The sequence below is a fragment of the Balaenoptera borealis genome, assembly GCF_965194805.1.
Source record: "Balaenoptera borealis genome assembly, chromosome: 19".
Classification (NCBI taxonomy): Eukaryota; Metazoa; Chordata; class Mammalia; order Artiodactyla; family Balaenopteridae; genus Balaenoptera; species Balaenoptera borealis.
This window is the reverse complement of record NC_138878.1, coordinates 69,023,676-69,047,786: the sequence shown is the minus strand read 5'-3', so window position 1 is coordinate 69,047,786 and position 24,111 is coordinate 69,023,676. Positions and strand designations below refer to the sequence as shown.

The 24,111-nt window shown below is 44.6% G+C and overlaps 1 protein-coding gene and 1 long non-coding RNA gene across 13 annotated transcripts in view; one reads left to right on the top strand and one right to left on the bottom strand.

The window, feature by feature from the left end:
- The window catches only part of LOC309617304, a 32,002-nt gene extending 8,087 nt beyond the window's left edge, over positions 1–23,915 (top strand). Inside the window, exons 2-5 of one of the 9 annotated variants that reach the window (XR_014237896.1) lie at positions 3,367–6,780; positions 14,022–14,098; positions 16,424–16,561; positions 20,562–23,915. This is a non-coding gene — a long non-coding RNA (uncharacterized lncRNA). Of the gene's footprint in view, positions 1–3,366; positions 6,781–10,159; positions 10,398–14,021; positions 14,099–16,423; positions 16,562–20,561 lie in introns of those variants that run through there. The other 8 variants (XR_014237899.1, XR_014237900.1, XR_014237901.1 and 5 more) reach the window with 8 other exon arrangements.
- The window catches only part of LOC309617245 (zinc finger protein 773-like), a 137,815-nt gene continuing 124,396 nt past the window's right edge, over positions 10,693–24,111 (bottom strand). For 2 of the 4 annotated variants that reach the window (XR_014237835.1, XM_082369184.1), the window contains 2 exons: positions 13,893–14,039; positions 10,693–11,014 (listed from right to left, as the gene is read on the bottom strand). Coding sequence is in view for 3 of the 4 variants with exons in the window: in XM_082369184.1 (XP_082225310.1) it covers positions 10,898–11,014; positions 13,893–14,039 (264 nt within the window). In the remaining variant the exon portion in view is untranslated. The other 2 variants (XM_082369182.1, XM_082369183.1) reach the window with 1 other exon arrangement.

Here is a 24,111-nt window from a genome sequence, read left to right as displayed (position 1 = left end):
ATGGAGATCTCTGGGAGAGCTCTCGCCAATTGATATTACATGGGGCCAGGAAGTCTCTGGTGGTCCAATGTCCTGAACTTGGCTCTCCCACCTCAGAGGCTCAGGCCTGACACCAGCCCAGAGCACCAAGACCCTGTCAGCCACATGGCTTTCCTGGGCCTTGGTTTGCTCATTTTAGTTTTTGGTCGAGCTCCAGTTGACATTTGGTTTGGCACACCATCAAGATTCTGAATGCTTCCAGATTTATTTCTACAATTTCCTTCCTTCTGATGATTTTTCTAAAAGCTTACTCTTCAGGTTTATAGAATTCTCATTTTTTTCTTCTCAGTAATTCTGTGAGGTGGGTCCTGTTGGTCAAATTTTATAAAAGAATTCCTAAAGAGAATAAGTTGCTTGACTAAGATCACACAGCAAATAAGAATGCTAGGATCTCTTGATTCTTCTTAGTAACTTCTCTCTTCCTCCATATTTCTCTTTGTATCCTGGCCCAGCCCCACTTCCACAACCTCTCCAGTCTAAATCTCAGCAAGGGTCTATTCCATCGTAGCCTTTGTTCAGCTGGTTAACGGGCTTGGGCTCCTTTTAGCTCTATTGAAGACAGATACCGCATATACCATTAATTTTCCACAAAGATTTCCAGAAACCTGACTCCCAGCCAGAAACCCAAATCCTGTGGGTGGAAAGGAAAAAAACAAAACAAAACAAAAACCTGTTACGCCACCATTTCCACCTTGCAGGGCCAGCAAACGTGCCCCCAAAATCTTAACTAGTTCTAGCATCAACTCTAAATTCCAAAGTCTCATCTAAATATCATTTATATCAGATATTGGTGAGACTTGAAATACAGTTTACCCTGCAACAGATTTCTCTCCAGCTGAGAACCTATATAACCAAACAAGTTAAGTGCTTCCAAAATATAGTGGTGGAACAGGCATGAGGTAGACATTCCCATCCCAGAATGAAGCAATTCCCATTCTAAAGGGAAGGGAGAAAGGAGTGATAGGTACCGAGTAAGTCCAAAGCTTACTGGGGCAAATGTCTTTGGACCTTAAGCCTCAAGAATAATCCTCTGTGGTTCAGTGTTCTGCCCTCCAGGCCCACTGGGGAGCAGTCCTGCCTCTGCTGCTCTCCTGGATTAGGATCTCATGACGGTGGCTCTCAGACTGGCACTTATAGTTGGTGACTCTGTTGGTGTTGGGTCCAGGTGCTATGGCTCTGTGAATCCCTGGCCCCATGTGTCCGCCAAGCACACCACAGCTCTCTGCCGGGGCCCCACCATGAGGCATGGAGCAGGAACATCGTGGTGTGCCTGACCCAGATAGGTGGCCCCACCCATTGGAGTCATGTTGCTCTCCCTTGGCCCTTGCTCTCTGGGCCTGTGGTGGGGGTGGCAGCCGTGAGGGTCCCTAATCACCTTAAGGGTGATCATTTTTGAGATGGCAGATGAGGTTCCTGGGTCATATGCATGCTAATCTTATCAAAGTCTTAGTGTTCTCTTCTGAAAACACCTTCTCATTCTTTTCAAAATGGATAGGCTGAGAGTTTTTCAGATCTTTAAGTTCTGGTTCCTTTTTGCTTAACAATCCCGTCCTCAAGTCACCTCTCTAATTGTATCTTACTCTAAGCAGTCAGGAGGAACCAAGCCACTCTGCAGCACTGTTTAGAAATTTTATCAGCTAAATATCAAATTTCATTGCTCCCACATTTTACCTTCTATAAAACACTAGAACATGAACAAAATTCAGCCAAGTTCTTTTCCACTTTATAAAAAGGATCTTCAGTGTTCCTTGTCTAATAACATATTCCTCATTTCTTTCTGAGACTTCATCAGAATAGAATAGCATTTACCATCCATATTTCTATGCACATTTTGTTCATGACTCATTATCATCTAAGAAGATGGAAGCTTTCTCTATAACTCCCCTCTTTTCTTCCTAAGCTCTTACCAGAATTACTTAGCATTCTTGACAATATTGACTTCTGCAAATATGCACCTCAAAACTCTTGGTAACCTCTGACCATTACCCAGATCCAAAGCCACTTCTAATTTTTCAGGTTTTTCTTGCAAGCAGCATCCCACTTCTCAAACCAATTTCTGTTTTAGTCCAGTCAGGCTTCTATAACAAACTACCGTAGGCTGGTACTTACACAACAAACATTTATTTCACAGGTCTGGAGGCTGGGCAGTCCTCCATCAAGGCACTGGCAGTTTCAGTGTCTGGTGAGGTCCACTTCCTTGTTCATAAATGGCGTTCTTGTTGCCGTGTCCTCACATGGCAGAAGGAGAATGAGAAGGCTTTCTGGGGTCACTTGTACGAGGGCACTAATCCCATTGATGAGGGCTTTACCCTCATGATCTAATCACCTGCCAAAGTCCCCCACCTCTTACTACCATCACGTTGAGGGTTAGGATTTCAACATATGGTGTTTGCAGGGACATAAACATTTGAGTTTGTAGCATAAATCCAGCTACAGCAGTATGGATTCCATGGGAGCCTAGCCCTGGGGGAGGCACGATGTCTGAGCTGTGCTCAGATCATACAGAAACCTATTCTGTTTGAGTAGTATTTTGGTGCTGCTGACAAAGGCAGCCTAACGCCTTTCCTTTCCCATTCTTGACACTACCAACTTGTCAGCTCTGCTATTTGTCAATTCTGCTCTTCCAGCTCAGGGCTGTTCACCACATCTGTGGGCTACACATATCACTCGCCATTCTCATTTCTCCACCTGTAGTACTCTCTGACATTGGCCTCTACATGTGCATTGTAACATGCACACATTTTTTTTTTTTTAAGATTTTTTTGATGTGGACCATTTTCAGAGTCTTTATTGAATTTGCTACAATATTGCTTCTGTTTTATGTTCTGGCCCTTTGGCCCCAAGGCATGTGGGATCCCAGCTCCCCGACCAGGGATTGAACCCACATCCCCCGCATTGGAATGCAGAGTCCCAACCACTGGACTGCCAGGGAAGTCCCGCACACATATTCTTAAACAGTCATTGAACACCAGCTACTCTGTTGCAGTTGCATTTTCTTGGTCCTGAACACACTCTTCTACATAACACACCCATGTCAGCAGAAGACCAGATCTCCGGAGAGAGTTGTTTCCAAAGGAAGGAGTTGTAGACCCTTTCCTCCCCGTGCCGCACCCAGTGGTGGTGTATTTAACCTCGTGAGTCCTCCCCTGTTCTGTGATCTTTAGAGGCCCGGTTCTGCTAAGCAACCCATTCTCAACCTGTACCCAACTCTTTGGTCCCCAGAACAATCCCACTGATTGTTCCTGGGTTTGTCCCACACACACTTTTCTACAGGTTACCCTTCTCACCGGAATCAACATGCACTTCACCAGCATTTCTTTCTTTCAGGTTGTTGGTGTGGAGTGGAGGATAAGGAGGCATCTTCTGAGCACAGCATTTCTGCCAAGTAATGCCACAGGATAGGACTCTGAAAGCAGGTCTGTCTCCCCAGAAGGCCCACCTCTGTGAGATGTGTGCACCCATGTTGAGAGACAGTTTGCACTTGGTTGAACACCAGGAAACACATCACAGGCAGAAACTGCACATGTGTGGGGCATGTGGAAAACAATTTCCTCTCACTGCAGACCTTTATCAGCTGCACAAGCAGTGTGTTGGAGAGAAATGCTTCAAAAGCAGCATGAGCAGAGCCTTATTCTTGAAGAGCTGCTAATTCCATGTGTTAGGGAAGTCCTTTACCTGTAAGGAGGTTGGGAAGGACTTTCTGGCCAGCTCGGGACATCTTCAGCAACAGGCCACTCACATCAGGGAGAAGTCAAACAGTGGACCGGAGTGTGTGGTGGACTTCCACAGTGTAAACAGCCATTACAACCGGCTAGAGTGCATGAAAGCTTGCAGCCCCAAACACACCCTTGTTCAGCACCAGAGTCCTCAAGAGGGAAAGATCTTACAGGTGCCGTGAGTGTGGGAAATCCTTTAGAAAAAACTGTAGCCTCAGGGAGCATTTGAGAGTTCACAATAGAGAAAAGCCTTATGAGTGTGGGGAAGGTGGAAAATTATTTAGCAAGAAGTACAACCATATCATGCATCAAAAAGTTCACCCTGGTGAAAAGCCATATGAGTGCAGTGAACGTGGGGAATCTTTTAGCCAGAGCTCTCGCCTCATTAGACACCAGAGAATTAATGCTGGAGAAAGGCCTTATGAGTGCAGTGAATGGAAAGTCCTTTACCTTCAACCCCAATCTCCTAAAATACCAGAATGTTCACAAGGAATAAAGGCCTTTACATAATATAGGTAAGTCTGTTATGGACTGAATTGTGTCCCTCAAGATTCATATGTTCAAGCCCTAACAGCCAATGTAACTATGTTTTTAGGTATGCCCTATAAGAAGATAACTAAGGACAAATGAGGTCATAAGAACGGGGTCCTAATCCAGTGTGACTTGTGTCCGTGGAAGAAGACAAGGCACCAGAAGGTGCTCACTTTCTCGCTGTATTCACGAACAGAGGAAAGGCCATTTAATGACACACCAAGAAAGTGGTTGATTAGAAGTCAGAAAGAAAGGCCTCACCAGAAACCATTCCTGATGGCACCTTGGTCTTAGACTCCCAGCCTCTAGAAATAGGAGAATATACATTTCTTTAAGCCACCCAGTCTGTGGTATTTTGTTGTGGCAGCCTGAAAAGAGACAAAGATGCAAAGAAGGTACCTCATTGTATTCTGTTTTTGCCGTACTGATAACAGTAGACGCAAATAACCTTGAGAATGTATAGAATAGTAAAGCATAGTGAAATAATTAGGAAGTTACAAATTTTAAGAGTTACCTTTGCTTTTTAAACAGCTTTACTGAAGTACAATCAGTTGTCATTCACGCTAGTCATGTTCTCTAATTCACTGAATCAGTGAATATAGAGCCGTTGTTCCTAGGGGAAATCTGGAATTAGGTTCCTGAGAGCCTCTGGTCACAATGTTTTTGTCAACAGGTCAGTACATAACATGGTTTTCCATGTGTTTCTGTTTAAAGACAACTCATTTACTGTATACTGTTGATTCGTTAACACTGAAATCATGGCCAACAGCATGATGATTCATGCCTGAACAATGCTTACCTAACATGTATTTTCTTTAAGGCCCATTTTTTGGGCTTAGGAACTCTAGGCGGCACATAAGTGCCAGGTTTGGAGGCCATTTTGGACCACAAAACCACCAAGAAGTGTAAAAATGTAAGTATTGATTTGGGGGGTTTCCAGTTTTGGCAGGTAGGCAAATTTACAAATACAGAATCCATGAAAAATGAGGATTGACTAATTGTCTTGCCATAAATTGTGCATACTTAAAGATATACTCAGGCTGAAACTTGTGCTTTTTCACCATTTTATGGACTCACCAAGACTTTGTGAGGACTTTGGTGGAGTCTAGGATGTTTCATTCAGCCAGGTGCATATGATCAGGGGCAAATTCAGTCATCTGTGAGTCACCAGACCTGGGGTGGGTTATCAGTGGGCCTGGGCTTTGAATGATGGTTGGATGGACAGAGGAAGGGTGTGATTTCTGAGGGCACAGCAAGTGCAGGAAAAGCAGATAGGACCATGGGTAGCTGAGATCCACACATGGTTCTCTGTGGCTGCGTCTGAGCCAAGGAGTTGAATGAGACCTGCATGGAGTGATTTGGGGCTGTGGTTGCTAACAGGAACCATGGGAAGTCTGTAGTCATACTGGATCCTCTCTGAATTTGTCAAGGATATTCTGGATGCTGTCTGCCAAGTTGTGTTGTAAGTTCTAAAATTAAGGCCAATAGATAAGCTGCCTTGGCATCTGGTGAAACAAGGATGCCCTCAAATGGCCGTGGTGCAAGTTTCCCTCCACATGCTTCTCACAGGTAATGTCTCCTAACCTTACAACCCTTTTTATCAAAGGGAGCAGGCACAGTTCCTGCTTATCCCTTTGTAGTGAGTTTCAGTTCCCTACCAGCCTGCAGAGTCATTTAAACAAGCCAATCATGTCCTCTTGCGGGAAGCAGGGCACCATACCCTCTCGATCCCAAAGAGACTGCATCCCACAGCCCTTGGTTTTTCACTCCGCCAGTGTGTGGCCTTCCCATGGCCTTGTGTGTTGTCTCCCACATGTTAATATGTGGTTAATAAATGGCTGTTGATTACATCTGGCCAGTGTCAGGGGTCATGTGTTTGGCCACACCCTTAGGGTGGGAATTATACCCTCACCAGTGGGGTTATGAGGAGGTGACTGAAATACGAGTAACAAGACGCCTACAGTAGGGGGTACTGATGCTGGTGGCCGTGGGCATGGGACTGTGAGGGATGCGCGTCGGACAGGGAGCACGTCTGATGGTCTAGAGCACTGCACTGGAAACCACATGACTGTGGCCACACCCGGGCAATAGCCTGTGGAGGTGGTACATCCTTCTGTGCTTGTCCCAGAGCTTAGCTGTTGATTGCCCATGTGCCTCCTGCTGCTGATGGCTTTGCCCAGTGATCAATGGACCCCTGAGGAGACAGAGGCACCAGTGGTACCAGGGCCTGGTTTCTTCTCTGAGTTGGGGAGGTTGGGAGGAGGATGGGCATATGGTAGATGTGGGGGTGGGTGGGTTGGTGGAGAATGGATTGTAGCTTCTTGGGAGTGGGGCTGTTTGTGGTTTCATCTGTCACCATCATAGCAGGATGGCGTGACCTTTGAAGATGTGGCTGTGACCTTTTCCGGGGAGGAATGGGGTCTCCTTGATGAGTCTCGGAGATGCCTGTACCGTGATGTGAAGCTGGAGAACTTGGTACTTAGAGCCTCCCTGGGTAAGAACCTCAGATCCACCCCTGTGTCCTTCCCCTTTCCCCAGTGGCAGCTCTGTCCTTCTCTCATCAGGACCACGGATACTGCTTCCTTTTCCATTTCCCTGGGTTGCTGCTGTGGTTGGTTGGGATGAGGTGTGAGCACTGCCTTCTGCTCTCCTTGAGCAGCCCCGACACCTGCTTCCTGTGGTGTCACGTGGAAGGTGTCAGAGGCAGAGGTTTTGCAGTCACCTTAATGGACCCCCCCTTGTTTGGCCTTGCCCTGGCCAGGTAACTGTCCAGATCCAAGGCACCTGTGTACACCAGGTTCTAATTTTTTCCTCTAGCTGACATTTCCTCATGCCTGCCTGTCAGGAATTGTCATCGCTGACATGGTCACTACTCATGTGGACCGTGGTCTGTTCTTGAAAACCCGCCTCTGAAATTCTCTTTTTATTTTAATTAATTAATTAATTAATTAATTAATTAATTAATTTGGCTGCGTTGGGTCTTCGTTGCTGTGCGCAGGCCTCCTCTAGTTGTGGCGAGCGGGGGCTACTCTTTGTTGCTGTGTGTGGGCTTCTCATTGCGGTGGCTTCTCTTGTTGCGGAGCACGGGCTCTAGGTGTGCGGGCTTCAGTAGTTGTTGCTCGCGGGCTCTAGAGCGCAGGCTCAGTAGCTGTGGCACACGGGCTTAGCTGCTCCGTGGCATGTGGGATCTTCCCGGGCCAGGGCTCGAACCCATGTCCCCTGCATTGGCAGGCGGATTCTTAACCACTGTACCACCAGGGAAGTTCCTCTTTTTTTATTTTTATTTTAAATTTAATGTTAATTTTATCGAAGTGTAGTTGATTTACAATATTGTGTTAGTTTTAGGTGTACAGCAAAGTGATTTAGTTATATATATATTTTTTGTTTTTCTCAGATTATTTTCCATTGTAGGTTATTACAAGATATTGAGTATAGTTCCCTGTGCTCTACAGAAGGTCCTGTTGCTTATCTATTTTATATATAGTGTTGTGTATCTGTTAATCCCATACTTCTAGTTCACCCTTTCCCCCCCTTCCCATTTGTCAACCATAAGTTTTTTTTTCTAAGTCTGTGAGTCTCTTTCTGTTTCATTATTAGATTCATTTTTATTATTTGTTAGATTCTACATGTAAGTGATACATAATATTTGTCTTTCTCTGACTTCATTTAGTATGATATTCTCTAGGTCCATCCATGTTGCTGCAAATGGCATTATTTCATTCTTTTTTATGGCTGAGTAATATTCCATAGTGAGTATGTGTTGTGTATATGTGTGTGTGTGCATCACATCTCCTTTATCCATTCATCTGCTAATGGACACTTAAGTTGCGTCCATGTCCTGGCTATTGTAAATAGTGCTGCTATGAACACTGGGGTGTATGTATCTTTTCGAATTATGTTGTTCTCCAGATATATGCCCAGGAGTGGGATTGTTAGATCATATGGTAGCTCAATTTTTAGGTTTTTTGAGGAACCTGCATACGGTTTTCCATGGTGGCTGCACCAATTTACATTCCCACCAGCAGTGTAGGAGGGTTCCCTTTTCTCCACACCCTCTCCAGCATTTGTTATTTGTGGACTTTTTTTTTTTTTTAATTTATTTTATTTATTTATTTTTGTCTGCTTTGGGTCTTTGTTGCTGCACATGGGCTTTCTCTAGTTGTGGTGAGTGGGGGCTACTCTTCGTTGTGGTGCACGGGCTTCTCATTGCCGTGGCTTCTCTTGTTGCGGAGCATGGGCTGTAGGCGTGCAGGCTTCAGTAGTTGTGGTGCACGGGCTTTGTTGCTCTGCGGCATGTGGGATCTTCCCAGACCAGGGCTCGAACCCGTGTCCCGTGCATTGGCAGGCGGATTCTTTACCACTGTGCCACCAGGGAAGTCCCTAAAATTTTCCAGTTCTTAAGGATACACTCCAGAGATGTTTTTTCTGGCTTAGAAGGGGATCCTCCCATGTTGAGCAACTTACAACCGAGCGTTCCTAGAAATGGAATCTGGCGTCCCGGAAACATTTACCAGGAGGCTTTAACTTGAAGGGGTCAGAGCATCCTCCGAATTCCTTTCGAACCTAATGGGGTTTTCAGTGTCTTCTGCTCTCCCATCGCCCAACCAGATGTCTGTGGTCAACCCAGTACCTTTCACGAGGGTCCCCAGGGGTTGGGGGTGGGGACGTTTGAACCAGTGCCAGTGCGTTGCCAGGATTCTCCCTGAGGGGGATCTGTTGTTTATAAAGCCTATGTCCTATAACAAGTTTCCCTACACTGGGGTGTATTCCTCACGCTTGAGCATCTACAGAGTTTATAATATGGGCTTCTGGGCAGCGGCCAGCCCGATAGGCTGTCCATAGCAGTGTATGGCCTGCCAAGGCCTGGAGTGAAGGGGGTCCGATAGATTCAAAGAGGAATCCTTGGAGAAAGTGGAGCTGGGCAAGGGGTTCAAGACCCGAGTCCGGGAAACAGAGAAATTCTTTAGATTTTTGGAAGTTGGGTGAGGTGAGAGACTAGACAGCAGAAGAACCCCAAATCCTTTCCCGTCTGTTTGGTGGCTATGAAAAAACTGGGGAGAGCCTGATGATTCCATCTGCCACAGGCAACAGCGAGCTTGGACAATGTTTTCCATGTAGTTTAACACACCAAGTGAACCCAACTAGTTTAGGATCTCTCTTTGGGATGCTCCAGGGGCCCTTTGAAGCACCCCAAAGTTAGCTGGAGTTCAAAGAATCTGATATTTGGAAAGTCTGTTCAAAGTTTTCAAAAGTTTTAAAACACCTCGTCAGAGAGGATCATACCCAAAAGATTAAAAGCAGGGCCTGGGACAGAAATGGGTACACCCACATTCCAAGCAGCATGAATCACAATACCAAGAGGCAGATGCCACCCAAGTGTCCATCGATGGATGAATGGATAAACTACATGTGATATCCACACAAAGGAATGTCATTCAGCCTTAACAACAAAGGAAATTCTGACAACTCCTACAGCATATACGAACCTCAAAGGCATGATGATCAGTGAAATAGCCCTGTCACTTTAAAAGGACACACATGATGAGTTACCACATACAGGAGGTATCCAGAGAAGTACAATTCAAAGGCATAAAGTAGAATGTGGGTGCCAGGGACTGAGGGGAATTAGTGTTCAATCAAAGTACAGCGTTTCACTGGTGAAAGTGGAAAAGATCTGGACGTGGATGGTGAGGATATTTGTACAACAACGTGCCTGTGGTTAATGCCATAGGACTGTGTACTGAAAATGGTTCAGATGCTAAATGTGATGCCCATTTAGTCACAACAAACAATGAATGAAGTACTGATCTGTGTTATCATACAGAAAAGGCCACCCAGATCATACTCATGTTGTGTGCTCTCAATCCATCAAGGTTGTGAAAAGGAGGGAAAGGATCTGTTAATGTTTCAGAAAAAGAAACCTGGATCAGAATGGAAAAAGACATTTCCCTAGCGTTGGGGACCCTGGTGAAAGTGGACGTGGGCCTGTGGATTGGATTATAATATGGAAACCATAAAAATGTCCTCACTTGGAGGTCACGTGCTGCTTCCCTGGAAGAGGATTTCTGCTTTGCATAAAACACAATATAGAATTCAGTGTGAAATGGCAAATGTGAGTCTTTTCTACTGTTAGGGACAATTTTCTAGACTTTGGAAATTATTGCAGAGTCAATTACTTTTCAAAACAAGCATGTCAATGAAGGGACAGAAAAGTAGAGAAGATGTCATAGTTTGTTATGGAGGCCAAGCCCTACCCAGATCCTGCTCCCCAAAGTGATGATTCAGTTCACCGCTGTAGGATGGCAGAGGTTGGAGGGGCACGGCGGGAAGATTATGTTAGTAGCCACCATATCTTGGTGTTCTGGATGACCTGGATGTTGTAGAAACAGTGGTATTTCTATGTAGGTTTTTTTTTTTTTTAATAGTTTTATTTATTTATTTATTTTTTATTTTTGGTTGCGTTGGGTCTTCGTTTCTGTGCGAGGGCTTTCTCTAGTTGCGGCAAGTGGGGGCCACTCTTCATCGCAGTGCGCGGGCCTCGCTATCGCGGCCTCTCTTGTTGCGGAGCGCAGGCTCCAGACGCGCAGGCTCAGTAATTGTGGCTCACGGGCCTAGTTGCTCCGCGGCATGTGGGATCTTCCCAAACCAGGGCTTGAACCCGTGTCCCCTGCATTGGCAGGCAGATTCTCAACCACTGCGCCACCAGGGAAGCCCAGTGTTCCTATACACTAATAATGAAACATCAGAGAGAGAAATGAAGAAAACCATCCCATTTACAATAGCATCAGAAGGACATAACCCCTAGGAATAAATGTAACCCAAGAAGTGAAAGACCCGCAAACCTGCCCACAGAGAGGCCAGGCCTCTGCTCCTGGCTCCGGGTGGTCACCTTGCATCAGACGGGAGTCTCTGTGCTCCGTGGTCTTTACACTGGGCTGGTCTGTGCTGATGGCGTGACGCATGGTGGGGCTTCCTGAGCCCCTCACAGGCGCTGGAGTCAAACTCCAGCCACACGGGGTTCCCCACGTCAACGTGGCGGACCTCAGTGACACCCTGCACCCCAGGACTCAGGTCGCTTCCCTAGGTGGCCACACCTGATGGACCCCCAACTCTCCTCCTGACCTCTGCTCTCAGCTGATGTTATCTGATTTCTTTCACCATAACAAATCCTGAGCCTGAGTATAAAGCTTCAGTGAGTCCTGGGAGCCTCTAAGAAAAAAACCTGGGGTGGTCTAGGGGCTCCCAGTCTTGCAGTTGGGGTCAGAAGTGGGGTGGTCTCAGAGCCCTAGAACTTGCAGGGCCCCTCTACCAGGCACGGTGTAGGAGACCCCTGAGTCTAGTGCCCTCGCCATATGGGGCATCCTAGGCCTGTGGATCAGGAAGAGGCCTGCTCCCTCTCCTCCTTGGCTGAGTCTCTGGCTTTTGTAAAATGCCCTGGGGGCCGAGGGGGTGGGGGAGAGTTGGAAAATCACCCCGCCCTTATCTAAACCTCCCTCCCATTAGGGGCAGCCCCCTGCACCTACACTGTTTGCACAAACCATGTGGTTCGTGCTGAACAAGGCTCCCCTTCTGGGCCCTGGCATTTGGGAGAGTGAGGGTGGAAATCACGTGACCAGCCCCCAGCTGAGTGCCAAGTCTCTAATGAGCTTCCCTGGGGGAAATGTCATGGTTTTTATCCTTTGTCACTGGGGTAAGAGACGTTCTCGAGACCCTTGAGGAAAGGAGGGGTCACGAAGAAGCTGGCACAGGGATCCCCCTTTGCATCCCTACTGCATGTCCTGACCCATCTTAGCCTTGAGCACACAGCATGTGCTGAGCCCCGTGACCTCCCAGCAAGTCCCCGAAGGTGAGGGAGGCCCTGCAGACCCCACCCCTTTCCTCCACGTCTAGTAGGTGGAAGACCCACTTCTTGCCATTCTGGGAGCAGTTCTAGAGCTGATATGGGAGCAGTTCTGGGGTTTTGTGGGCTGAGCCCCTGTTGCTATGCCCCCACTTCCCCACAAGAGCCTCCAGAGCAAGCTGTTTGCCCTGTTGCCTGAATGCCCACCCCCCCACCAATATTCTCAGGAAAGAATCAGGGGTTTCTGTAGCAGCATCTGCAGGCAGCTCTGCATCTCCAGGTGCCCTATCCCCCCAGCAGGAAGAATCCCACCACGTTTTCCTCAACTTTCCCTCCCAGGGTGGAACCTCCCAGCAGTTCTTGGGGAAACCGAGCTACCCTTCATGTGGATGCAGGTCTGCATTTTCCGAAGCCAAAGCCCTGGCCGGTCCTGCGGAGACCTAATCCCTGTCAGCTGTGCACAGGGCCAAGCCTGTGTGCAGAAGAGGCAGGTCCCGCGCTGGTGAGAGAGGCCGGCTTGTCGCCCTCCGCTGGCCACCTGGGAAAATGCAAGCAGCACCCACTCCCACTTCAGGGGAGGCTGAGTTCCCTGTGGGCAGCCCCGCTCAATGCACTACACTCTGCAGATTCCAAGGGACAGAGGCCAATATCCCAGGACTTCTGGAACCTAATTACAGGAGAATTAGGAACCACGTGCCACGAAACGAATGTAGGCACAGGCTTTACAACTCGCACCAAAAGTCACTCCAAATTGTCCACAGGCAAATTTAAAATATAAAACTTTAAAAATTATAGAAGATCATATAGAAGAAAATTGACATGGCCATGGTTTTGGTCACATAGATCACGAGCTTTGATGTCTAACACCACGTGAGAAGCCCTCACACAAAAGGGAAAAAATTAATAACGTACTTTATAAAATTGAAAATTGTACTTGGTGAAATACCTTATTCTGAAAGCCAAAAGACAAGCCAGAAACTGGGAGAAAAATATTTGCAAACTACATATGTGATAAAGAATTTATACTCACATAATATGAAGTGCTATAAAACAAATAGCTACATTCAAAGCGAGTCTGCAGCACAGGAGCCAGCGCCCACCTGCTGTCCTCCTTGCTCTACGTGAGCCCACGCAGGGTTTCAGGAGCCCACAGTGTCTCCTGGTTCTCATCTCACCCCAGCACTGCCCAAGGGTGAGGAAGCAACTGTGTGCTGGTGGCAAAGAGGATGCTCGTTCCACAGCCCCTCCCACTGCAAGGGCTCTTTTACACAGGCCCCTCCCAGGATATGGAGCTCACCTGAGCAGGCACCCAGCAGCCCACGGGGCTAAGGTGGGCAGGCACCTTCCAGAACATGGGACTCACCTGGGCAGCCCATGGGGCTTATCACGTCTCCCTCCACGGGGTCTTCCAGAGACTTCCACTGCAGCCGGGGCACCAGGCCTCTGTCTCCACCCACCACCCCTCCTCTCCCTGACTCCTGGGTTCCTCTCATTAGGAGAGGGTCTTCTTGAAGTTGTCTCCCACTCATGGACCGTATAAAATGATTAGAAAACAAGCCAGAGCTGCAGCCCCTTGTCTATCCTGACCCTCAGGACCCCACACCTGTTCCTTGGACCTGGCCGGTGCAGCAAGGCCCATTTTGAGTAACTCTGAGCCCCTGAGGGGCGAGGATTGGCTGACCTGGGCAGCCTGACCCGGACGGCCAGCCCTCCCCAGGTGTGCCTGGGTTGAGGTCAATATAAATACCCCCTCCAGGCAAGAGTACCTGCAGCTGTGCCTTACGCCATATTCTCTGCCCCGTCAGCAGTCTCGGGGCCGGGCTGGTGGGAGGGAGTAGGGCCCACGGCTTTGTGGGTGGCCGGGTCTGAGTGGGCCTCTGTTGGACTTTCCGCAGGAGTTGCTGGGCTGCCACCTGCTAAAGAAGAGGATGTGTCACCCATACCTGTCGTTGGAATTTCTCCCCGGGCAGAGGTGAGGAAGGAAAAAAGCAGTGGGGGCCGGGACAGGAGGGGTACCTCAGGCAGGGAAATGGAAAGCTTCCAGAAGAGCGCCCGGGGCCAGGACCATCCTGGCTGGCCTGCAGGCACCAGCTCGGCCTGCGTGCTGTCGCTGGTGTGACTCCAAGACCTTTCCTCTAGGCTTTAAAGTCTTTGTACATATTCAGGTGTTTTACCTGGGAAGGGTGGGAAAAGTTCAGCAGCAGCTGGCCTGGGGCTCAGCTCACGTTTACTCAGAGATGCCTCCTCATGGTCCCCCAGCTTTGCAATGAGGACGGTCCTGGTGGGGGGGCTGCTGGCTGCATGGGAGACGATTCCCCACCTGTGACCAACTTCAGAATTGTTTACCACTGGAGCAAGTGTCCTGATAGGGTTTTCATCTGTATAACTGATGGGTTCTTAATTAGCAATGTGAACGGTGACATCAAAGGTCCTGAGTCAGGATTGAAATACTTATCCCCAACATGCACAGGCATAAAAACCTGGGGAGGCCGTGTGCAGCCGGCACCCTTAGGGATGGGCTTCCGACTGACCCCTCAACGTTCTGGTGTCCAGCCACTGCTTTAGGATTTCTGGGGCCCAATGCTGACTCTAAGGGTTCTGTAATCCAACCTCTATCTGCCTTTAGTGAGACCCACACTTCCAGGATCCTACAGAGCAGGGTCTGTGTGACTGTTCTGTGGCTTCTGTTAACAAATGACCACAAGCTGGGTGGGGTGGTTTAAAACAACAGGAATTCATCCTCCCCCAGTCCCAGAGACTAGATGTATGAATCAAGGTGTGGGCCGGGCCATGCTCCCTCTGGAGGCTCCAGGGGAGTGTTCTTTCTGCCTCTCCTGGATTCTGGGGGCTCCAGGCATCCCTGGGTTTGTGGCCGCCTTTCTCCCATCTCTGCCTCCGTCTTCACGTGGCTTCCCCGTGCCTCTCCTCTTCCGTCTCATATAAAGACACTGTTATTGGATTTAGAGCCACCCTCATCCAGGATGTCCTCATCTCAGATCCTTCACTAATTCTGCAAAGACCTTTTTCCCAGACAGGGTCCCTTCACACGTTCTGAGGGACACATCTTTTGGGGCCACCATTCAACCCACTATCTTTGTGTAAAATAACCCTCTCATTTTAGGAGGTGACTGAGGTCCCACATAGACTGGCAGTGGCAGCAGCCATGGGGGTGGGGGTCTGGGGAGAATGAGGACCCTGAAAACACCCTGGATGGGGTAGGGTGAGTGGCCAGGCTACCTCCCAGCTTGCCTTTCGGTTTTTCACTTCGATGTTGGGGCAGCGTTGGCCTCACCACTGGGTTTTGTTTGTTTTGAAGCAGTCAGATAATCAGACTTTCTATGTGGCTTCTCCACTTATGACATACTTGGAAAGACCTTCTCTATTCTGATAATATAAAAATTATTATTCCTCGAGTTCTTCTACTACTGTTCTTCTGTTTTTTGGTTTCTGGTTTCACATCTTTGGTCCAGCTGGAGTGTGTGTGTATGTGTGTGTGTCTATCAGGTGTGAAATAAGAGGCTTTTTTCCTAAATGACTACCTAATTTTCTCAATACCAGTCAATGAAAGACCCCTCTTTTCCCAACTATCTGCAATATTTATTTTCTACTAAAGTCACGTATGATTTTGGGTCTATGTCGGGCATTTTTATTGTTTTGTTCATCTGTCTGAGAATCCATGCATCAATGCCATTCCAAGGCAGATATATTTTCACACTTGTGAGATCTTTGAATCAGGAGGCATCTAACAAGTCATAGCCTAATAGCCAGTGTTTTTCTTAGTGGCACATGAACCAGTGATGCACCTTATAGTACAGTGTCCTAGATTCAACAAGATGGTAATAATTGTGGCTGTAAAATACGTTTTACCTCCTGGTAGGCCTTATCACACCTCATTACTTGGGCCCACCTTTTTCCCCCTCAGGGTTTTCCTAGGTATTCTTGCTCATTTTTCTGTATGAAATTTAGAATCAGATTATTCTGAAAATAAACCTGAATGGTTTTTAATTAGGATTGCATTAGATGATAGACTAATAAGTGACATTTATATGACATTCAGTCTGACCACTAAGAACATTATGTGTCTTCACAATGACCCAAGTACTTGTATGTGTGTATATCCCTCCAGAGAGTGTGGAAGTTTCCTTTACGTTCATTCTGTAAATACTGGGCGTCTACATTGGAGATGCAGCATTAGACATCACAGACACAAATTCCTGCCCTCAGATTTTTGCCTACATGAGATCATGAAGACATTCTCCTACGTCATGTTCTGGTTTTTCTTACCTTTCCCATTTAGATCCACTATTCACTTGGAATTGACTCTTGATGAATTTTATTCCATCTAGATGGTCAGTTGATGAAGCACCATTTACTGAGAATCTGCTTCACTGCTCACCAGTACTCATATCGTAATAAAGCAAGTGCTCATATATGGGTAGGTATAGATGTATTTCAAAATCAGAATCAGCTTTATTTTTCAATTCAGATCTGGAGTTTGTGGAAAAGGAAGGAGCAAAGAATGACCCTGTTGGTTGGGCCTGAGAAACAAGAAGAGGTGTCAAATATGGGGGAGGCACCTGGAGGAACAGAGTGGGGGTGGAAAGTCATAGTTTTGGACGACGGTGAGGTTGAGGCAGTTCTTAGACATCAAAGTGAAGATGTAGGATAGGCAGGTGGAGATGAAAGTACCAAATTACATCTCTGAGAACGATTACCTTTACAAAATTTAAATCTTAAATACTTTTTTTAAAAGATTTTTTTGATGTGGACCACTTTTAAAGTTTTTATTAAATTTGTTACAGTATTGCTTCTGTTTTATGTTTTGTTTTTTGGCCGTGAGGGATGTGGGTTCTTAGCTCCCTGACCAGGGATCGAACCCGCACCCCCTGCATTGGAAGGCGAAGTCTTAACCATTGGACTGTGAGGGAAGTCCCAATCTTTATGCTTTTTTGCTTTCAGTTCTTTTGCTGAAATTAAAAACTGCCATTACTGTTTCTTTTTATTTCTTTGAGAATTGGTAATTTTAAGTGTATAATTTTACACTTTTTTAAAGTGTATAATTTTTAAGAGTATAATTCTATGGCATTAATTACATTCAGAATGCTTGCAACCATCACCCCATTTCCAATTTTTTTTCATCACCCCAAACAAAACTCTGTACCCAATCATTCCATTTCTTCCCTCCTCCTAGTTCCTTGTAACCACAAATCTTTCTGTCTCTCAGAATTAGTCTTTTCTAGATATTTGTCCTTTTGCATCCAACTTCTTTCAATGAGCATAATGTTTCTAAAGTTTATGCATGTTGTAGCATGTATCGTAACTTCATTACATTTTATGGCTGAAAGACATTCCACTGTATGTACAGTTGACCTTTGAACAATACAGGAGTGAGAAGCGCTGACCCTCCATGCAGTCAGAAATCTGTGTACACTTTCCAGTCAGCCCTCTGTATCCTCAGTTTCACATCCGTGGATGCAACAACCATGGATAGTGTAGTAGTACATATTTATTGGGAAAAATCCGAGTATAAGTGGACCCGTGCTGTTCAAACCTGTGATGTTTGAGGGTCAACTGTCTAACACGATTGTGTATCCATTCATCTGCCGATGAACAGTTGGGCTGTTTCTACCTTTTGGCTGTTGTGGATAATGCTGCTGTGAACATTCATGTACAAGTATCTGTTGGAATCCCTGTTTGCAGTTCTTTTGGGTATAGACCTAGGAGTAGATTTGTCAGGTCATATGGTAATTTTTTTAAAACTTATTTTTGGCTGCGTTGGGTCTTCGTTGCTGCACGTAGGCTTTCTCTAGTTGCAGCGAGCGGGGGCTGCTCTTCGTTGCAGTGTGTGGGCTTCTCATTGCAGTGGCTTCTCTTGTAGGGCAGGGGCTCTAGACACGTGGGCTTCAGTAGTTGTGGCTCGCGGGCTCTAGAGCGCAGGCTCAGTAGTTGTGGCACATGGGCTTAGTTGCACCAGCATGTGGGATCTTCCCGGACCAGGGCTCGAACCCATGTCCCCTGCATTGGCAGGTGGATTCTTAACCACTGTGCCACCAGGGAAGTCCCTCCTCTAAGAGTTAAAATTACCATATGAGGGCTTCCCTGGTGGCGCAGTGGTTAAGAATCCACCCGCCAATGCAGGGGACATGGGTTTGAGCCCTGGTCTGGGAAGATCCCACACGCCACGGTGCAACTAAGCCCATGTGCCACAACTACTGAGCCTGTGCTCTAGAGCCCATGAGCCACAACTACTGAGCCTGCATGCCACAACTACTGAGCCCACGTGCCACAACTGAAGCCCACGCGCCTAGAGGCCATGCTCTGCAACAAGAGAAGCCACTGCAATGAGAAGCCTGTGCACCACAATAAAGAGCAGCCCCTGCTGGCCGCAACTAAAGAAAGCCTGCCCATAGCAACGAAGTCCAAATGCAGCCATAAATAAATACATACATACATACAAAAAACACTTAGAGGAACGACAAAATCGTTTTCCACAGTGGTTGCATCATTTTACATTCTCGCCAGCCAAGTACAGGGTTCCAATATCTCCACATTCTCCTCCCAACACTTGTTAATTCTCTCCATTCTTGTTATTTTCTGTTGTTGCTGCTTTTTAAATTGTAGCTATCTTAGATGTGAGGTAGTTTCTCATTGTGGGTTTGATGTGCTTTTCTCAAATGACTACTGGTGTGAAGTACCTTTTCATGAGCTTAATATAATCTACATGCAATAAAACTTAAGGGTAGAGCTTCATGACTTCTCACAAATATATATACCCATGTAACAACCACCACAATCGAGATACAGAATATTTCCATCACCCCAAAATATTCCCTTGTCCCCTTCCTAACCATTTCCATCAGCACAAGGCAACCAATGATCTACTAGTCTTCAGAGATTAGATCTACTTTTCTAGAATTTCATACATACCGAATCATGTATATTCCTTTGTGTCTGGCTGCTTTTGTTCAGCATAAGGTTTTTGATATTCTTGGGTATTGTGTGTATCAGCAGTTCATTTCTTTATAAAGCTAAGATTACATTGTATACACATGTGTTGTTCAGCTGTTGGATATTTGGATGTTTTCCAAGTTTGGGCTATTTTGACAAAAACTGTTGTAAACATTCACGTGCAAGTCTTTGCGCACGTATTTTTCATTCCCTTTGGCAAAAAATCCTAAAAGTAGAATTACTAGGTCACATTGTATTAACTTTGTTAAGAAACTGCCCAACTGGTTTCCAAAGTGTTGATAACATTCCCATCAGCAGTAGATGAGATTCCCAGTTGCTCCAAGGCCTCACCAACATTTGCTATGTCCATCTTTCTAATTTTATTTATTTATGTGTGTCTTCAGTGGTATCTCATGCTGACTTTAATTTGAATTTCCCTGATGACTAATAATGTTGAACATTATTCCTGTGCTCATTGGTCAACTGTCTATTTTTTGTGAAGTGTCTTCAAGTTTTTTGCTCATGTTGGGGGCTTATTTGTCCTATTGTGATCACAGCTCTGGATACAAGAGCTCTTATATTCTGGATATAAGAGCTCTTATATTCTGGATATAAGTCCTTTGAGAGATACGTATCTCTCCCCCATACATAGATGGACACACGTTGGGCATATTTTATCCTGTTTTCTTGGATGTGTTCGATTGTTTTTGCTTCTATGATTTTGATTATGACCTACTTCAAATTTATTTAGTGGGATAGTTTGATCTTTACTTCTCACTAACACACAGGTTCACTTGGCGATAATTCCCTTGGTGGTAATTCTTTGAGCTATACATTCATTCATTCAAGACCTGTGTACTTTTTCTATAAGTATGTAATACTTGAAATAGAAGCTTATATTTTTTTAAAAAACAAACAAAAAAAGGGACCTCTCTGGTGGTCCAGTGTTTAAGACTCCAAACTTCCAATGCAGGGGAATGGTTTCCATCCTTGGTCAGGGAAGTAAGATCCTCCATGCCTCATGGCCAAAACATAAAATAAATAAATCAAAGAAAAAGAAAAGAAAAAAGAAAAACTACTCAGAGACATTTTCAGTATTAGTTTTCTGAATTTTTAGCTAGAAGAGTCAGATTGAAATGAAAGGCATGATTCATGAGTAAGAGTCTTTTTTTTTAAATTGCTGTGAGAACACTTAAGTCTTTCTAAAAAAGTAATATGTATTCCTGAGATGAAATCAATATTATATTTGCATATTTATTACTAACTGAAGATCACCAGGCTAAGTTAATTAACTCAAGCAAATTTATAAAAATGTCTGGTAATTCCCTGGAGGCCTAGTGGTTAGGAGGCCGTGCAGGGGTCGTTTCTGGGTACAATTCAAATTTTTAATTTTGCTTTTGGACATTTTAAAACAAATGTCTGTGACAAACCCACAGCCAATGTCATTCTCAATGGTGAAAAACTGAAACCATTTCCTTTAAAATCAGGAACAAGACAAGGATGCCCACTCTCACCACTATTATTCAACGTAGTTTTGGAAGTTTTAGCCACAGCAATCAGAGAAGAAAAAGAAATAAAAGGAATCCAAATTGGAAAAGAAGTAAAACTGTCACTGTTTGCAGATGACGTGATACTATACATAGAGAATCCTAAAGATGCTACCAGAAAACTACTAGAGCTAATCGATGAATTTGGTAAAGTAGCAGGATACAAAATTAATGCACAGAAATCTCTGGCATTCCTATACACTAATGATGAAAAATCTGAAAGAGAAATTAAGGAAACACTCCCATTTACCACTGCAACAAAAACAATAAAATACTTAGGAATAAACCTACTTAAGGAGACAGAGACCTGTATGCAGAAAACTATAAGACACTGATGAAAGAAATTAAAAATGATACAAACAGATGGAGACAGATACCATGTTCTTGGATTGGAAGAATCAACATTGTGAAAATGACTGTACTACCCAAAGCAGTCTACAGATTCAGTGCAATCCCTATGAAACTACCAATGGCATTTTTCACAGAACTAGAACAAAAAATTTCACAATTTGTATGGAAACACAAAAGGTCCCAAATAGCCAAAGCAATCTTGAGAAAGAAAAACGGAGCTGGAGGAATCAGGCTCCCGGACTTCAGACTATACTACAAAGCTACAGTAATCAAGACAGTATGGTACTGGCACAAAAACAGAAATATAGATCAATGGAACAGGATAGAAAGTCCAGAGATAAACCCACACATATATGGTCACCTTATCTTTGATAAAGGAGGCAAGAATATACAATAGAGAAAAGACAGCCCCTTCAATACGTGGTGCTGGGAAAACTGGACAGCTGCATGTAAAAGAATGAAATTAGAACACTTCCTAACACCATACACAAAAATAAACTCAAAATGGATTAAAGACCTAAATGTAAGGCCAGACACTCTAAAACTCTTGGAGGAAAACATAGGAAGAACACTCTTTGACATAACTCACAGCAAGATCCTTTTTGACCCATCTCCTAGAGTAAAGGAAATAAAAACAAAAATAAAAAAATGGGAGCTAATGAAACTTAAAAGCTTTTGTACAGAAAAGGAAACTATAAACAAGATAAAAAGACAACCCTCAGAATGGGAGAAAATATTTGTAAACGAAGCAACTGACAAAGGATTAATCTCCAAAATATACAAGCAGTTCATGCAGCTCAATATCAAAAAAAACAAACAACCCAATCCAAAAGTGGGCACAAGATCTAAATAGACATTTCTCCAAAGAAGATACACAGATTGCCAACAAACAAATGAAAGGATGCTCGACATCACTAATTATAAGAGAAATGCAAATCAAAACTACAATGAGGTATCACTGCACACAGGTCAGAATGGCCATCATCAAAAAATCTACAAACAATAAATGCTGGAGAGGGTGTGGAGAAAAGGGAACCCTCTTGCAGTGTTGGTGGGGATGTAAACTGATACAGCCACTATGGAGAACAGTATGGAGGTTCCTTAAAAAACTAAAAATAGAACTACCATACAACCCAGCAATCCCACTACTGGGGATATACCCTGAGAAAACCATAATTCAAAAAGAGTCATGTACCACATGTTCATTGCAGCTCTATTTACAACACCCAGGACGTGGAAGCAACCTAGGTGTCCACTGACAGATGAATGGATAAAGAAGATGTGGCATATATATACAATGGAATATTACTCAGCCATAAAAAGAAACGAAATTGAGTTATTTGTAGTGAGGTGGATGGACCTAGAGTCTGTCATACAGAGTGAAGTAAATCAGAAAGAAGAAAACAAATACCGTATGCTAACACATATATATGGAATCTAAAAAAAACCCAAATGGTTTTGATGAACCTAGGGGAAGGACAGGAATAAAGATGCAGATGTAGAGAATGGACTTAAGGACACGGGGAGTGGGAAGGGTAAGCTGGGACGAAGTGAGAGAATGGCATGGACATATATACACTACCAAATGTAAAACAGATAGCTAGTGGGAAGCAGCCGCATAGCACAGGGAGATCAGCTCGGTGCTTTCTGACCACCTAGAGGGGTGGGATAGGGAGGGTGGGAGGGAGACACCAGACGGTGAGGATATACGTATCCATATAGCTGATTCACTTTGTTATACAGCAGAAACTAACACACCATTGTAAAGCAATTATACTCCAATAAAGATGTTAAAAAAATTTTCATATCAAGCTTCATCTTTGTGATATTATTAAAGGTCCTAATTGAATTGAAAATGCGAAAAATAAAAAATAAAAAAAAATGAAACAAATGTCTGTACCTTGTGTATCCCACTGCAAACACTACTTCCACTTTCCCCCCAAGAGATATGTACTAACATGAGTTTCTAGTTTAGTCTTTTCTGACTTTTCTATATGTTTTCATATGTATGAATCCCTACCTAATATAATTTCTAGCTTGAATATTTTTGAACATGGAATCAATAGTATACTTATTTTAAGTGTATTTATTTATTTTTGGCTGCGTTGGGTCTTTGTTTCTGCGCGCAGGCTTTCTTTAGTTGCAGCGAGTGGGGCTACTCTTCGTTGCAGTGCGTGGGCTTCTCATTGCTGTGGCTTCTCTTCTTGTGTAGCACGGGCTCTAGGCACGCAGGCTTCAGTAGTTTTGGCTTGCAGGCTCTAGGGCACAGGCTCAGTAGTTGTGACTCACGGTCTTAGTTGCCCCACGGGATGTGGGATCTTCCCGGGCCAGGGCTCGTACCCGTGTCCCCTGTATTGGCAGGTGGATTCTTAACCACTGCGCCACCAGGGAAGTCCCCAATAGTATCTTACACTATAAATTCTTCTGTTGCTTGTTTTCAGCTCACAATATTGTTTTCAGGATTCATCCATGTTGTTACATGTGGATGGAATTCATTCTTTCTCACCATTGTGTAAAATAACTTTGTATGAATGAACCAGTTTATTTATCCATTCTACTGTCAATGAACATTTGGGCTTTTCCCTGTCTACGCTATTATGACTGTTGCTGTCATAAGTATTATTTACATGTTTCCAAGTCTATTTTTATATAAAAATTTTTTCTACAGTATAAATCTGGGAGCAGAATTGCTGCTTACTAGATTATATAAATATTCAGGTTTCCTAGAAAATGCCAAAATGTTTACCCAGTGCTTGTTTTAATACATATTCCTAAAAGAAATATATAATTCTTTTTTTCCATATTACTACCAGGAATACATCAGACTGATCTGCCAGTATCGTGGTTTAAGTTTGTATTCTGATTACTAATAAGGTTGAAAATCTTTTCACATGTTTGTCATTTGTATATATTTATCAAATTCCTTGTATATTTTGTTTTTTTTTAAAGATAAAATTAAATGTCTGTAGAGAAGTGTATTGGCCATGCCAATATGATCGTGCCAATAACAATGATAAAAGGAATTAGAAAACAGTCTGCCTCAATATATACCCCCCAAAATTCCAAAGTTCAATATCATTTTCAAATAAGTGATACATTTTTAAACCAAAATTTGAGAATTTAAAAAACATTTTTCATA